The sequence below is a fragment of the Scyliorhinus torazame genome, chromosome 12 (genome assembly GCF_047496885.1).
Source record: "Scyliorhinus torazame isolate Kashiwa2021f chromosome 12, sScyTor2.1, whole genome shotgun sequence".
NCBI lineage: Eukaryota > Metazoa > Chordata > Chondrichthyes > Carcharhiniformes > Scyliorhinidae > Scyliorhinus > Scyliorhinus torazame.
Window position 1 is genome coordinate 173506099 of NC_092718.1, and position 17993 is coordinate 173524091.

General features: G+C 49.5%; 1 protein-coding gene across 1 annotated transcript in view; it reads right to left on the minus strand.

Moving 5' to 3' along the window:
• The window catches only part of hsf5 (heat shock transcription factor family member 5), a 294360-nt gene extending 278725 nt beyond the window's left edge, over positions 1–15635 (minus strand). The window contains exon 1 of the mRNA XM_072470123.1: positions 14937–15635. Coding sequence (XP_072326224.1) covers positions 14937–15519 — 583 coding nt within the window. The 5' untranslated portion in view covers positions 15520–15635. The remainder of the gene's footprint in view (positions 1–14936) is intronic.
• Positions 15636–17993: the final 2358 nt, after the last annotated feature.

Here is a 17993-nt window from a genome sequence, read left to right on the forward strand (position 1 = left end):
CCACCCCATATGCTGACGATTAATTTCCCGCAAAGAAGTCGACGAACAGTTGCCACCTCCGGGTGAACCCTAACAGTGACCCTCTCAAGGCGAACTTGATTTTCTCTAAACAGAGAAAGCTAGCCATGTCCAACAGCCAGGTCTCTGACTTTGGGGCTTTGAGTCCCTCCATGCTAATAGTATCCGTCTCCGGGCTACCAGGGAATCAAAGGCCAGAACGTCTGCCTCTTTCTCCTACTGGATTCTCGGGTCTTCTGACACCCCAAAAATCTCCACCTCTGGACTCAGCGCCCCCCTTGTTTTTAACACCGGGGACATGACGTCCGCAAACCCCTGCCAAAATCTCCTAAGCTTTGGACATGTCCAAAACATGTGGTCATGGTTCCCGCACATTTTGCACACCTGTCCTCCACCCCAAAGAATCTGCTCATCCGGGTCACTGTCATGGGAACCCGGTGAACAACCTTAAATTGTATCAGGCTGAGCCTGGCACATGTTGCGGACGTGTTGACTCTACTCAACGTGTCTGCCCATAGACCATCCTCGATCTCACCTCCCAGCTCCTCCTCCCACTTGCGCTTCAGCTCCTCGGTCTGCAGCTCCTCTGACCCCATAAGCTCCTTATAAATGTCCGAGACGCTCCCTTCTCCTACCCACCCTCCAGAAACTACCCTGTCCTGAATCCCCCTTAGTGGTAGGAGCGGGAAGCTTGACACCTGTTTGCGAAGGAAGTCCCGCACCTGCAGGTACCTGAATTTGTTTCCCCTCGCCAACCCAAACTTTTCCTCCAATGCCCTCATACTCGGAAAGCTCCCCTCTATGAACATGTCCCCCATCCTCTCAATCCCCGCTCTCCGCCATAACCGGAACCCCCCCGTCCATACTCCCCGGGGCAAACCGGTGATTATCAGATTGGGGCCCAGACCGATGCTCCCACTGGCCGCCTCCACTGGCCCCAAACTCTCAGGGCCGCCACCACCACTGGACTGGTGGAGTACCGTGCTGGTGGGAACGGCAGAGGCGCAGTTACCAACCCCCCCAAACTGGTGCCCTTACATGAAGTCGCCTCCATACGCACCCATGCCGACCCCTCCCCCACCACTTCCTGATCATGACTATATTAACCGCCCAGTAATAGTTGCTAAAATTTGGCAGTGCCAGCCCGTCCTCTCCCTGACTCCGCTCAAGCATTACCTTCCTTACTCGCGGGGTTTTGCCCGCCCAGGCGAAGCCCGTGATCACTCTGTTGACCCGCTTAAAAAAGGACCGCGGAAAAAAGATGGGGAGACACTAAAATACAAATAGGAATCTCGGGGGGACCGTCATCTTCACCGTTTGCACCCTCCCAGCCAGAGACAACGGAGGCGCGTCCCATCTCCGAAAATCGTCCTTCATTTGGTCCACCAGCCGGGCCACATTCAACTTATGCAGCCGGTCCCATTCCCGCGCCACTTGGATGCCTAGGTACCTGAAGCTTCCCTCTACTAACCTAAACGGCAGCTCTCCCAATCGTCTCTCCTGTCCCCTCGCCTGGACCACAAACTTCTCACTCTTTTCCATATTAAGCTTATACCCCGAAAATCAGCCAAATTCCCTTAGAGTCCTCATGATTTCTTCCATCCCCTCTATTGGGTCCAAAACATACAGAAGCAGGTCACCCGCATAGACCAAAACCCTGTGCTCCACCCTACCCCCCGCCACCCCCCCCCCCCCCCAGACCAGTCCTCTCCAGCCCCTCGAGGCTTTCAGACAATTGCCAACAGTTCTATAGCCAGCGTAAACAACAGTGGGGAGAGGGAGCGTCCCTGTCTCGACCACCGGTGCAGTCTCAAATAGTCCGATGTTGTCCTATTCGTCCATACACTCGTCACAGGAGCCTGATACAGTAACCTGACCCAGTCAATAAAGCCCGCCCAAATCTGAACCGTCCCAGTATCTCCAACAGACAGTATCATTGTATCCGATCAAAAGCCTTTTCTGCATCCATTGCGATCCCTACCTCCACCTCCCGACCTTCCGGGGGCTTCATGATCACATTTAACAGCCTTCTTACATTGGCCACCAACTGCCTGCCCTTGACAAACCCCGTCTATTCCTCCCCAATAACGTCCAGAACGCAATCCTCGATGACAAGATTTTGGCCAGAAACTTGGCATCTACATTCAACAGGGAGATCGACCGATCGGACCCACACATCTCCGGGTTCTTGTCCCGCTTAAGAATCAGCGAAATCGTTGCCTGTGACATCGTCGGGAACAACACCTCTCTTTCCCTTGCCTCATTGAACATCCTCAACAACACCGGCCCCAATATCCCCGAGAACGTTTTATAAAACTCCACTGGGTACCCGTCCGGACCCGAGGCCTCACACGCCTGCATGGCATTCAAGCCCTCCACTATCTCTTCCAGCCCGATTAGGGCCCCCAGCCCTTCTAACCGCTCCCCCATCTTTGGGAAATTCAGCCTCTCCAAGAAGTGCCTCATCCCCTCCGACCAGTACAGCCTGCTGTAGAAGTCCCTAAACGCCTTATTCATCCCGACTGAATCACCAACCAGATTCCTGTCTCAGACCTTTACTTTCCCTATCTCCCTAGCTGCCTCCTTCTTCCTACGCTGCTGTGCAAGCATTCTGCTGGCCTTCTCTCCATGTTCATAGATCGCCCCCCTCGCCTTTCTCAGCTGCTCCACCACCCTCCCTGTGGTCAGCAAGCTAAATTTCACCTGTAACCTCCGCCGTTCCCTTAAAAGCCCTGCTTCTGGGGTCTCCGCATACCTCCCATCAATCTGTAGTATCTCCTTTAGCAGTCGGTCCGTCTCTGCCCTGTCCACCTTCTCCCTATGGGCCCAGATCGAGATCAGCTCCCCCCTGACCACCGCCTTCAGTGCTTCCCATACCACTGCTGCTGAAATTTCCCCCGTGTCATTGACCTGCAGGTAACTCTGAATACATTTCCTCAGCCGCTCGCACACCCCTACATCCGCCAAAAGTCCCACATCCAACCTCCAGTGCGGGCGCTGGTTACTGTCTTTACTAACCTGCAGGTCAACCCAGTGCGGAGCATGGTCTGAGATTGTGATCGCCGAGTACCCCGTGTCCACCACCCCAGCCAGCAAGCCCCTGCTCAAAATAAAGAAATCAATCCGGGAATACACTTTATCCACGTGTGAGTAGAAGGAGAACTCCTTCATCCTCAGCTGCCCAAATCTCCATGGATCCACCCTCCCACCAGCTCCATGAACCCTCTTAGTTCCTTTGCCATTGCTGGCACCCTGCCCGTTCTTGAGCTTGACCAGTCCAAGCCAGGGTCCATAACTGTGTTGAAGTCCCCTCCCATGACCAATCTGTGCGAGTCCAGGTCCGGTATCTTCCCCAGCATCCTCTTTATAAACTCCACATCATCCCAATTTGGCGCATACACATGTACTAATACCACCTGCACCCCCTCTAGCTTCCCACTGACCATAATGTACGTCCGAGAATATTCTACCCGCCTCAAACACCACTCGCTTATTGATCAGGATCGTGATCCCTCCAGCCTTTGTATCTAATCCCGAGTGAAAGACCTGACTGACCCATCCTTTCCTCAGTCTAACCTGGTCCGTTACTCTAAGGTGCGTATCCTGCAACATTACCACATCCGCCTTCAATCCCCTAAGATGCGCGAACACACGTGCCCTTTTGACCGGCCCATTTAATCCTCAAACATTCCAGGTGATCAGCCTATTTGGGGGGGTTCATTAAAACCCCCCCCCTCCGCCGATCAGCCATCCTCTTTTTTAGGCCCATCTCCAGCCCGTGCTCCGCGCCTCCACCGGTCCATCCCCAGGCAGCCCCCACCCCCAACCTCCTCTCTGTCCTCAGCCCAAGTCCCTCCCTCCAAGTCCCTCCCTCGTCAGCAGAACATTCGCCCCCCCTCCCCCCCTAGTCACAATACCCTGTAACCCAACCCCTTTACTAAACCAAACATATGCACATCCCCCACTGCGCTTCTGAGAGCTCGCTCGCCCAGCTAGCTTGGTGGCCCCTATCCCCAGCTAGTTTCCCACCTATTGTTCCCTCCACCCCCCCCCCGTTCATACAAACTCCAACATCAAACAATCCCCACACAATTGCCCAACAGAAAAACACCAAGATCAAAACAAGCACACCTCCATCCCCCAACAGTGTAAATGAAAACCTTAACTCACTCAGCTCTACCACTTGTTCCAAATCAGTGCAAATGGCATCACAAACATCTTCCATGAAACGCAAAACGAGAAACTTTTACGAAAACAGAGAAACAAAAACATGAACGTTGCAGCCAAGTTCAAAAGTTCGCAATCCATCACCAGCCCTTTTTCGCAAAGTCCAACGCGTCCTCAGGCGACTCGAAGTAGAAGTGCTGATCCTCATGCATGACCCAGAGACGGTCTGGGTATAACAGTCCAAACTTCACCTTTTTCTTAAAAAGGATCGACCTGATCTGGTTGAAGCCTGCTCTCCTCCTGGCCACCTCTACACTCAGGTCCTGGTAAACCCGCAGGATGCTATTGTCCCATTTACAGCTCCGTATCTGCTTGGCCTGAGGGGTTGGTTTAGCACACTGGGCTAAATCGCTGGCTTTTAAAGTAGACCAAGGCAGGCTAGCAGCACGGTTCGATTCCCGTACCAGCCTCCCCGAATAGGCGCCGGAATGTGGCGACTAGGGGCTTTTCACATTAACTTCATTTGAAGCCTACTTGTGACAATAAGCGATTTTCATTTTCACTGTAGAATGCGCTCCTTATCCGAGAACTTGTGGAATCTCACCACCATTGCCCTCGGGCGGGGGGGGGTCTCCCATTCGCGACTTCCTCGTGAGTGCTCTGTGAGCCCCATCCATCTCCAAGTGCCTGGAGAATGCCCCATCCCCCAGCAGCTTCACAAACATGTCTGCGATGTATGCCCCAGCGTCCGTTCCTTCGGACCACTCGGGGAGCCCGACAATTCTTAGATTCTGTCGGCGGGACCTATTTTCCACCTTCTCCAGCAGCTTCTTCTGCTGGTCCCTCAGCATCCCCACCTCCAGCTCCACCGCAGTCTGATGTTCCTCCTGCTCAGCCAGCGTCATCTCCACCTTCTGGATCGCCCAATCCTGGGCATCCAATCTATGCTCCAACCGCTCAATCGACTCTTTTATTGGGTCCAAGCAGTCCCGTTTCTGCGTAACAAAGCCTTCCTGAATGACTTGCATCAGCTGCTCCATAGACTGCTGGGTCGACAAGCCAGAGGTCCAAACCTCCGCTATGCTGTCTTCTGTTGCAGCTACAGCCCAAGCCTTCGCTATCTTTTTGTTTCTGCCCTTACACGTCTAGTCCTTCTCTTCATGCACCGAAGTGGGAATTTAGTAAACAATTGCCACTAACATCCGTTTTACAATTCAAGTCCGGTAGAAAAACGGAGGAAAGGTCCAAAAGTCCGACCAGAGCGGGAGCCACCAAATGTGCGACTTACTCCTCCATAGCCGCCACCAGAAGTCCCTGCTCAGCCTTATTGATGAACTGGGTTCCACTCACGGGCAATATACAAAGACAGTGGGCGGGATTGTCCGTCCCGGAGCACCTGGAACGCATTCCCGATGGGACGGTGAATCAGGCATCCGAGGACAATCGGGATCGGCACTGGGCGCCCACCCAGACGCGATGCTCCGATCCCGTGCTGGCAGTATGAATGAGGTCCACAATGTGTGCCGGCAAGGTGGGTGGGGGGGGGGGTAAACAAATGCAAATTGATTTTAATGACCCATTTGCATTTATTTATCGGACCCAGGGCCCTATACTCCTGCCTCCCACGGTACTCCAGTCCCTATGGCCGGGAATCACATGGGCATGGATCACTTGCGGTTTTTGCCAGCGTGGCCCTGACGTGGTGGACATCATGATGGGCCAAAGGGGCAACAGTTGTGGGGGTCCCTCTATTACAAGGGTCCCTGTGGGTGCCCCCCCCATTACAGAGATCCCTATGGGGGGTTCCCTAATACAGGGGTCCCTGGGAGGGCAGGTTGGGTGACCCCCATACTTGGGGGTAGGGGAGGCATCTAGGCAATCAGGGTGTGAGGGGGGGGCTGCTGTGCGGTGGGGAGGTGTCAGGACCGATTTGTGATGGGGTCGGGTCGGGGCCAATTTGTGATCCAGGGTGGTGGCTGGCCGCGGAAGTTTGCTATCGGGCCCTCAGCTCATGATGTTGGCCTGATAGCAGGATTCCCTGAGTCCCTCGTATTCCACACCATGCATAAATTTGCACAGCGTGGAACACTGAATTGCATCCTGCTTTACTACCCCAAGAGGGTAGCTTTCAATAAAGCAGCATGTCACAGCAACATTGTTGCTCATGTGTATCAAGATTTGAATTGCCATTGTTGCTGCAGTGAACCAAGCTGTGTGAGATCATCCAATACTGGTATGAAAGACTCACTGTCCGATGATGGGTAGATGCATTGTTGTCAATGCATGTTGTAACACTGGTGTGCAAACAGGAGTTCGGACAAAATATGACATGCCTTTACTTCAGCCACTTCCTGTCTGTGGTTTAAAGGGAATAAGAAAAAGATAAATACCGAGGGAAGTTAACTGTTTTGAGATCTGGAGTACAGGCTTCATCCCTAGTGTAGACATCTGTCAAGATATAATTTTCAAATCTTGGGCTGAGAATGAAAGGCATCAAAAGTAGAATCAGTCATGTGTTGTTTTGTTAACCAATTAGAGTGTGACTTCCTGCTTCAAATCAAAATTGCATGAAAAGCTTCCTGTGAGAAACAATGTCTACTAAAGAGTATTACCATCCGTGGGCCGAAGCACTCGTTTCAGGTGCACCTCCTCCAATCTGGTCTATTGCATTTGCAGCTCCCAATGCAGTCTATTTTGAGAAACTAAATGCAGACTGGGTGACCTTTTTTCAGAACACGTTCAGTCCATCCGTAAGCAGGATCCAGATCTTCCTGTCGCTTGCCATTTCAACACACTATCCTTCCCTCATGTCTGTCCTTGGCCTGCTGCAGTGTTCCAGTGAAGCCCAACACAAACAGGGGAAACAGCACCTCATCTTACAATTGGATACTTCACAGACTTTTGGTCTTAACATTGAGTTCAACTTCAGACTGTGACTCTCACCTCCACCCTATTTTTTATTTCCAGCAATTTATTTTCATTTCTTCCATTGATTCATTTTCCCATCCCCTTTTCCCTTACCACCGTCTCCCCTCTCCTCACTCTACTAGGAACATCTGTTCCAGGTTGTCCTTTGATACACTACATACCTTTGTTTTGCCATTAACACATTTTGATCTTTTAATGTGCTATTCCCAGAATGCTTCTTAGCCATGATCTCCACTATTTACATGCACATTGTGATTTTGTCCACAGCATCTTTGTCAATGTCTCCCTAGCTTCCACCTATCGCTGGCCCTCTATCCAGCCCTTACTGCTGCACCACCAGACACCACCCCCCCCCCCCGCCATAATATAAATTGCATCCTATTTTCAGTTTTCGCCACGTCTGACGAAGTCATCCATACTCGAAATTTTAGTTATTTTCTCTCTGCACAGATGCTGTCAGACCTGCTGAGATTTTCCATCATTTTCTGTTTTTGTTTCACATTCCAGCACCTGCAGTAATTCGCTTTTATCTACTAAAGAGTGCCTTGACTTCCACAATTGGAGAGGCTTGAAAGAATGATTGACATTCCTTCATAGATCCTGGATGAAACTGCTGGCTGAGGCGAACTTTTTGGCTTTGACCTCTTACAATTCAGGACCTGATGAGAAATCAAATCACCTGCATGCTTATTTGTAGGCCAACACCAGAGGTTTGAGGTTTCCATCAGCATTAATACTCACACAAAGCATACATTTGGAGAAGAGGGATCCCTGAAGTAACTAAGAAGACGGACTCACTGTTTCCCTGGCCACTTGTGGCATCTCTTGCTGAAAATACAAACTTCAAATATGCAGGGGCTGTTTAGCACAGGGCTAAATCGCTGGCTTTGAAAGCAGACCAAGGCAGGCCAGCAGCACGGTTCGATTCCCGTAACAACCTCCCCGAACAGGTGCCGGAATGTGGCGACTAGGGGCTTTTCACAGTAACCTCATTTGAAGCCTACTTGTGACAATAAGCGATTTTCATTTCGTTTTCATATCCTGATGCCAGGAGAGATTGAAAATACCCGAAGGATATAAGTGACTGAAGTTAATCTGTACCAAGCCTATATGGAGACCACTTGCTATTAGCCAGCATAACCATTATTTTTGGACAACTTGTCAATGAATCTCATGTAATTATGTAGGAATGGTTTAATTGAAGAATTTAATTGATGTTCAGTGACAAATGAATGAAGAACTGAGTACATTGTTCCCATCAATTTCTTGTGCAATCATTTTAATCATGTAAATGCCAAAAAGATATCAAATGAAATCATGCAGTGGCATAAAAAAACCCACAGGAGATATTCAGTGTGGCCATTGACCAACATAAATGTGGAACTATATTTGATGGCATTGTTTGAATCTGGGCCCACTCCTCGATAGATTCTAAGATGTTTTGATGAATTAAGTTTTTCAATTGGAATGGAGATTCCATCTGCTAGCCACTTCCTTATATCCAGTGAGATAGAAAGGTAAAAAGGCATGGAGAGGCAGTAGAGCAATGGGTTAGTTTATGATTGTTCTCGCAAAGAGCTAGCACCAGATACTAAATGCTTCATTTACTCCTGGAAAATTTTATGGTTCTAAAATAGCGCTTAGGAAACTTCAGTATGAAAATCAAAGCATCTCAAAGGAATGTAATTTCTCATCTTCCTTCCTTGCTTCCAGTTGGGCCACTCCTGTGCTATGGGTCAGAGGAAGGAAATGTGGAATTAGAAGTTCTTAATGCTGCTAGCTCTAAATCATTGATAATTCTTTGGAATTTTATTTCTCAAATGCAGTTATCCAGTATTTAGGCACTAAATATCATAAATTGTGTTTTGCTCCCATTTAGGCTCTGGCCTCAAGCTCACCTGCAACAACATGGCTGAGGAGCTCTTAAACCTACTTGTCAAAACAATCGTCATTAAGACTGAGACCAGCCAATCACCTGCCTTTGCTTTTCCCTTGCTTTCCCGTAGTTCACCGGACTAAACTGTCTTTATATTTTCTGGCGCTTACCTTGCATCTTTCTCAAGTTTCTCTCCTCTGTCTCTTCATGCCCTTCCTGAGTTCAGGTTGTCCATGAGTCCCCACCTCATGCCCTCTGGCCCCTATTCCCTATAAACATCTGACAAGCCTTACCACCCTGCATGTCAGCTGATATCATTTAGAGTTCTCTCTCCTCAATGTCTCAATTTCCTTCAAATCTGCTGCCATCACCACATTCCTCAAAAGCCAACTCTTGACCCCATCATCCTTGCAAGATACTGCCCCATCTCTAAATTCCCTTACCTCTCCAAAACCCTCAAATTGCCATTGTCCCAGACTCTCCATAATTTGAATTTTTCTCCTCAGGTTTTATTAAGTCATGAGTGGAATCCTATGTGACTGTAACAAAGGTAAATAATCCCACCTCATCCTTCTTGACCTGTCTTCGGCATTTGACATGATTGATCATGATGTGGAGATGCCGGCGTTCGACTGGGGTGAGCAGAGTAAGAGGTTTTACAACACCAGGTTAAAGTCCAACAGGTTTGTTTCGATGTCACTAGCTTTCGGAGCGCTGCTCCTTCCTCAGGTGAATGAAGAGGTATGTTCCAGAAACATATATATAGACAGATTCAAAGATGCCAGACAATGCTTGGAATGCGAGCATTAGCAGGTGATTAAATCTTTACAGGTCCAGAGATGGGGTAACCCCAGGTTAAAGAGGTGTGAATTGTGTCAAGCCAGGACAGTTGGTAGGATTTCGCAGGCCAGATGGTGGGGGATGGACGTAATGCGACATGAATCCCAGGTCGCGGTTGAGGCCACACTCATGTGTGCGGAACTTGGCTATAAGCTTCTGCTCGGCGATTCTGCGTTGTCGCGCGTCCTGAAGGCCGCCTTGGAGAACGCTTACCCGGAGATCAGAGGCTGAATGCCCTTGACTGCTGAAGTGATCCCCGACTGGAAGGGAACATTCCTGCCTGGTGATTGTCGCACGATGTCCGTTCATTCATTGTCGCAGCGTCTGCATGGTCTCGCCAATGTACCACACTTCGGGACATCCTTTCCTGCAGCGTATGAGGTAGACAACGTTGGCCGAGTCGCACGAGTATGTACCGCGTACCTGGTGGGTGGTGTTCTCACGTGTAATGGTGGTATCCATGTCGATGATCTGGCACGTCGTGCAGAGATTGCCATGGCAGGGTTGTGCGGTATCGTGCTCACTGTTCTGAAGGCTGGGTAGTTTGCTGCAAACAATGGTTTGTTTGAGGTTGCGCGGTTGTTTGAAGGCAAGTAGTGGGGGTGTGGGGATGACCTTGGCAAGATGTTCATCTTCATCGATGACGTGTTGAAGGCTGTGAAGAAGATGTCGTAGTTTCTCCGCTCCGGGAAAGTACTGGACGACGAAGGGTATTCTGTCGGTTGTCCCATGTTTGTCTTCTGAGGAGGTTGGTGCGGTTTTTTGCCGTGGCGCGTTGGAACTGTCGATCGATGAGTCGAGCGCCATATCCCGTTCGTACGAGGGCATCTTTCAACGTCTGTAGATGTCTGTTATGTTCCTCCTCGTCTGAGCAGATCCTGTGTATACGGAGAGCTTGTCCATAGGGGATGGCTTCTTTAATGTGTTTAGGGTGGAAGCTGGAGAAGTGGAGCATCGTGAGGCTATCCGTGGGTTTGCGGTAAAGCGAAGTGCTGAGGTGGCCGTCCTTGATGGAGACGAGTGTGTCCAAGAATGCAACTGATTTTGGAGAGTAGTCCATGGTGAGTCTGATGGAACTTATTGATGTCATCGTGTAGTCGTTTCAGTGATTCTTCGCCGTGGGTCCAAAGGAAAAAAATGTCATCGATGTATCTGGTGTATAACGTCGGTTGAAGGTCCTGTGCGGTGAGTAGGTCTTGTTCAAACTTGTGCATGAAGATGTTGGCGTATTGGGGTGCGAATTTGGTCCCCATGGCTGTTCCATGTGTCTGGATGAAGAACTTGTTGTCGAAGGTGAAGACGTTGTGATCCAGAATGAAGCGGATGAGTTGCAGAATTGCGTCTGGAGATTGGCAGTTGTCGGTGTTGAGTACTGAGGCTGTTGCAGCAATGCCGTCGTCGTGGGGGATGCTGGTATAGAGTGGAGACGTCCATTGTGACGAGGAATGTTCCTAGTTCAACTTGTCCATGAGTGCTGAGTTTCTGTAGGAAGTCCATCGTGTCGCGACAGAAGCTGGGCGTACCTTGTACAATGGGTTTCAAGATGCCCTCGATGTAGCCAGAGAGGTTCTCACACAGGGTCCCATTGCCTGAAACGATAGGACGGCCTGGTGTGTTGGCCTTATGTATTTTCGGTAGGCAGTAGAGATCTCCAATGCGGGGAGTACGTGGGATGAGAGCACGTAGGGTGCTCTGAAGACCTGGATCCAAGGTCTTGATCAGTCTGTTAAGTTGGCGTATGTGTTCCTTGGTCGGATCTGCGGGTAACTGTCTGTAGTGTTCTTGGTTGTTCAGTTGTCGGTATACTTCTTTGCAGTAGTCCGTTCTGTTAAGTATGACAGTGGCCCCTCCTTTGTCTGCTGGTTTGATGACGATGCTGCGGTTAGTCTTGAGAGCGTGGATGGCATTGCCTTGTGCTTGGGTGACGTTCGGGGCTGCCTTGTGAATGCGACTGATGAATCTGGCATTGACGCAACTCCTGACGGCTTGAGCATACATGTTGAGTCGAGGGCAGCGGCCTTTCGGAGGGGTCCAATTCGACTCTTTCCTCTTTGGTTGCCGCACCGCAGATCTCTCGGTCTGCTGTTCTGGTTCATTGATAGTCTGCTTGGGTTCGCTGTTGGCCTCTTGGGGTCTGTGGAAGAATTCCTGGAGCCTCATTCGCCTGATGAATTCCTCCGTGTCTGCCGCGAGACTGATGGGGTCCATTTTGGTGGTGGTGCAGAAATTGAGCCCTCTGCTGAGGACTTCGATTTTGTCTGGTTGAAGGGTGTAGTCTGAAAAGTTGACAATAGATTTCCCTGTATTGTTTTCTACTGTGGTACCGGGGGTGGCTTGGTTGCTGCTGGTGGTTCTTAGTATGCATATAGGTGGTATAGTATTGTTGTCTGATCTGTTTGGCGGTGTTCCGCAGCTGGTCTGCTGCGTCCTGAGCGCAAGTTGAGAATATGGCCTCCCTCAACACTTTGCTTTACCGCAAACCCACGGATAACCTCACGATGCTCCACTTCTCCAGCTTCCACCCTAAACACATTAAAGAAGCCATCCCCTATGGACAAGCTTTCCATATACACAGGATCTGCTCAGACGAGGAGCGTAACAGACATCTACAGACGTTGAAAGATGCCCTCGTACGAGCGGGATATGGCGCTCGACTCATCGATCAACAGTTCCAACGCGCCACAGCAAAAAACCGCACCAACCTCCTCAGAAGACAAACATGGGACACAACCGACAGAATACCCTTCGTCGTCCAGTGCTTTCCCGGATCGGAGAAACTACGACATCTTCTTCACAGCCTTCAACACGTCTTCGATGAAGATGAACATCTTGCCAAGGTCACCCCCACTACTTGCCTTCAAACAACCGTGCAACCTCAAACAAATCATTGTTTGCAGCAAACTACCCAGCCTTCAGAACAGTGAGCACGACACCACACAACCCTGCCATGGCAATCTCTGCAAGACGTGCCAGATCATCGACAAGGATACCACCATTACACATGAGAACACCACCCACCAGGTACGCGGTACATACTCGTGCGACTCGGCCAACGTTGTCTACCTCATTCGCTGCAGGAAAGGATGTCCCAAAACGTGGTACATTGGCGAGACCATGCAGACGCTGCGACAACGAGTGAACGGACATCGTGCGACAATCACCAGGCAGGTATGTTCCCTTCCAGTCAGGGAACACTTCAGCCGTCAAGGGCATTCAGCCTCTGATCTCCGGTTAAGCGTTCTCCAAGGCGGCCTTCAGGACGCGCGACAACGCAGAATCGCCGAGCAGAAGCTTATAGCCAAGTTCCACACACATGAGTGTGGCCTCAACCGGGACCTGGGATTCATGTCGCATTACGTCCATCCCCCACCATCTGGCCTGCGAAATCCTACCAACTGTCCTGGCTTGACACAATTCACACCTCTTTAACCTGGGGTTACCCCATCTCTGGATCTGTAAAGATTTAATCACCTGCTAATGCTCGCATTCCAAGCATTGTCTGACATCTTTGAATCTGTCTATATATATGTTTCTGGAACATACCTCTTCATTCACCTGAGGAAGGAGCAGCGCTCCGAAAGCTAGTGACATCAAAACAAACCTGTTGAACTTTAACCTGGTGTTGTAAAACTTCTTACTATGATTGAACATACCATCCTGCTTCAATAGCTCTCCAGCTACATTCACCTGGTTCCACTGTTGTCCATCTAACCATAGCCAAAGAACATTCACCTGCAATGGCTTCTCTTTCCACTCCTGCACAAATACGTCTGATGTCCCTCAAAGAGCAATCCTTGGTCCCTTCCAATTTCACATCTTATTGCTGCACTTCTGAAACATCATCTGTACAACACCCAGCTTTACCTCACTACCATCTCCCTCGATGCCTCCACTATACTTAAACTGTCTCACTGCAGCTGTATCTCACTACCATCTCGCTCGTTCCTTCCCATATACCTAAATTGTCACACTGCCTAAGTTACACAAATACTGCAAGAACAGAAATATCTCCAAATATTGGAAATACTGAAGTCATTGTACTTGTTTCCACCATCATCTCTGCTTACTAGATATTGTCTCCATCCCTCTCCTTGACAACTGTCTGAACCACACTGTTCATATTATACTTGTGTCATATTTGATCCTGAGATGAGTTTCTGACCACATATCAATGCCATCACTAAGACCATCTATTAGCACCTCCATAACATCTCCTGACTCCTCCTCTCTCATCTCAAATGCTGTGAAATAATCATCTATGGCTTTGTTAGCTCTAGATTTGACTATCCTAACACACTCCTGACCAACCTCCCATGATCTGCATGAACCTGACACCAACCAATACTCTGCTGGTTATGTCAATTCACAGCATGCCATTCACCCATTGCCCCTGTGTTCACCAAGCTCATTGGCTCCCCGTTAAGCAGTGGCCCCCATTTTAAAATCCTTATCTCGGTTTTCAAATTCATTGTGGCCTTGCTCTTCAGTACCTCTGTAACCTCCTGCAGCCGGCTTAGTTCAGTCGGCTGGATGGCTGGTTCATGATGAAGAGCAAAGCTAACAGTATGGGTTCAATCCCCGAAACAGCTGAGGTTATTCATGAAGGGCCCACCTTCTCAACTGTGCCCTTCACCTGTGATGCGGTGATCCTCACCACCAGTCAGCTCTCCCCCTTCAAAGGGGAAAACAGCCTATAGTCATCTCGGACTATGGTGATTTAAAAAAAATCTCCTACAGGCCCAAAACCTTTTGAGATTATTGCGCTCCTCTAACTCTAATCTCTTGAGCGTCCACAATTTTAATTACTCCACCACTGATGAAAATGCCTTCCGCCGCCTGCAACCTAAGCTCTTGGAATTCCCTCCCTCAACCTCTCCACTTCCAATCTTTAATACAACCCTTAAAACCTACCTCTCTGATTGAGCCTTTGGTCATCTGCCCTGGTATCTTCTACGTGGCTCAGCATCACATTTAAAAATAATAATAATTCCCCTGTGAAGCTCCTTAGGACCTACTTTGAAGACACTAAACAAATACAAATTGTTGTTATTGGCATTCATCCCACCCACTCCTCCATCAGATTATGTAGCAGTAATTCAACCCGTACCATGTCGATCCCCTTTAGTCTGGCCAATGGAGTCCATGGAGTTGGTGAGATACCTCTGGAAGCGGTTGGGTGGTCTGGTGTTGACCTGGAGCCCCGCAGCCAGCTTGGCTTTGTTGGCACTGGTTAGCCTTTTCATGTTGATCAGAAGCTCTGGGTGGTCCTGCTTGAAGCTGGGGTTGTGAAAATGGTGCAGCAGCCCATCCCCGGCCCCCAGCTCGCCCGGAACCGGGTGCTCGCCGCTGCCTTGCCCCATCTTTCGGAAGCCGTACAGGTTGAGCTGGCGAATGAAGCTGGTGAAGTTGGTGGTCTTGAAGAGCAGGTCGGTGTCGGGCTCCAGGTTGGCCCCGTTGCTGACGTTCTTGATCGGGGTGAGGAGCTCGGATTCGAAGAGCTGCTGGTCGACGATGAGTCCTTCCCCGCGGGGGTCCCAGCGGATCGAGCGGTACCGGGGGCTGTTGACGATGCGCCAGAGCTTGGCCGGGAAGTTGTTGGGGTTGATCGGCGTGGAGAGCAGGAACTCCTCCATTTCATGGCTCACAACAGGGCTCATCGGGGGAATCGACTCGGCTGATTGATGAAGCATAAAGTGGGGCAGGGCGGGGGGCTGGCGGCTGGAACCGAGCACTCCCTCTTGACAACGGATATCGATCGGTGCCAATCACTCGGTCGGGTTCCGCTGCCGATCGATCCCTTCCATGGAACCGTTGGTGCGCGTTCCCGAACTGCTGTTTAAATTCCAATCCGGCCAATCAGTTTCCGAGCTCAGGCTCGCTCGCGCGCCCACCCCATGCGGGGGGCAAACGCCCGCCGCACGCGCGGCAAGCCCCAACCGCGGCACGCGGCCCACGCTCGCGCCGCCGCCTCACCCCCCCCCCCCCCCCCCACCCGGCTGACCCCGCACGCGTTCCCGGGCCAGGGCGCATGCGCCTGGCGGCAAGTGCTGCCCGCGGCTCCTCTCCCGCCAAGGCGCATGCGCCAGGAGCCTTTCCCGCCGCCTCGAGCGCCAGAGTGGCCGGTGGAGCGCGTGCGCGCCAGGCGACGGGACGCCTTGGAAGGGGGAGCTTTTTCCCGCTCGTCCCCCCCAAAATCCGCGGCCTCCACCCTACCAGGTGGGCCCGGGAAAGTATGTTCTGCCCAATGACAATTTGCTGAGGTTCAGCCTGCTGTCATTACCTTTGCCTGTGATAGCTGGAGTAGGTAGACGCAGAAGGTCCATTCTAACGAGTAACCTAAATATGGGGACCTGGCTCCAATAGCTTCACAACAAATAGTGGTTTTGGGAGAGACATAACTTGACTGACCACCCTCTTGACCTATGGGACAGAAATACTGTCCCCTCGAGTTGTAACTCACTTGCACTGGAAGTTCCAAATAGCTGGAAGCTTTGCACAGGGAATTCCTTGAAGAATGATCTAATTGAGCTGTTTGAAACGATAAAGTGAACACTGATGAAAACCCTGTTTTATTTTGTGGCGGAACCCAAAAGAGGATGGGATTAATATTAATGGCTGAGTGGAGGCCACTCAGGAGTGAAATTGGGATACATTGCTTCGCACAAACCTGAATGGGAATCTGGGACTTTCTCCTCCCAAAAGCTGTGGAAGTTGTTTGAATTGAATTGAATCATTCAGGATTGAGGTCTGTAACTTTTATTACATGAGGGCATCAAACATTAAGAACACACAAAATAAGAGCAGAATTAGGCTATACTGCTCCAGAGCCTCTTCTGCCATTTTATTTGTTAAGATTATGGCTGTTGCACATCTCCATCAACTCAATCTTCATACCCTATCTCCACAATACTTGATTCCTTAGTGCCCCAAAAATTCTATCTCTGGAAGGGGTTAAAAGTGGAAAAATGAGGTTTGGCATGCAGATCAATTTTTAATTGAACGACAGAACAAGCCTACTCCTGTTGTTATATTTTTAATTGGTTTCCCTGATTAGCAGCCATAACTTTGGTAGCAGATCAATGGATACCCTATTTACATAACAACTTGGAATTTCTGCTGTTCATCCACCATAATTACCATGGTTGATTGGGAAATCCTCTGAGAAATTCCCAATGTTAGTCATTTGATACAGTAGTACAAATGGCATCATCTCTACAGTAAGTTTAGGTGGGACCTCAGCTACTCAGTTTTCAAATATGGACAGAAATCTGATTGGTCCAGCCTCTTGATGAACCTGTGAGACTTCCTAACCAAATCACAGAACCTTTCTATTGACTGACCTCGTATGAAGAACACACTTCCAGAAACAGTAGTTAGTTCTTGGATGTTTTCATGGAGAAGTGAGATGGATTGCCCCTTTTTCTCGAGAAAAGGTCAAACAGCCACCTCAGGAGTATTCAGATGAAGGTTTAGAATCACAGGCAGTTTGGAGTAACACTCCATGAATATGCAACCTATGTGCAAATGACTGTCTATTATTAGAGTTGCTACCATTTTATTAACTTTGCTATGAAGAATAGGGGCAGAAAAGTGGCGACTAGGGGCTTTTCACAGTAACTTCATTGCAGTGTTAACCTAAGCCTACTTGTGACAATAAAGGTTATTATTATTAAGTGTAAATAATTGTTGTACAGCAGAATTATTACTGATGGACATATTGCTGTTATTATACTATTAATTTAATCCATAATAACATGCAGTTTTTGTCTGCACTTTTTTGTTGGTTGATGGGTTAATTTATTGGAAGGAACCTGGCAATGGAGAGATATGTGGCTCGCATTGAGGATTGAAGCGTCTTTTTTACTTTTTCATTAATTTTTACGGGATGTGGGTTTCGCTGGTTTGACCAACTTTTGTTCCATCCCTAATTGCCAATGAGAAGGTGGTGGTGAGCTCCCTTTTTGAACTGCTGCAGTCCGTGTGGTGTAGGTACACCTACAGTGCTTTTAGGGAAGGAGTTCCAGGATTTTGACCCAGCAACAGTGAAGGAACGGCTATATATTTCCAAATCAAGATGGTGAGTGACTTGGAGGAGAACTTTCAGGTGACGGTGTTTCCATGTATCTGCTGCCCTGCCCTTCTAGATGGTAGTTTGTAGGTTTGG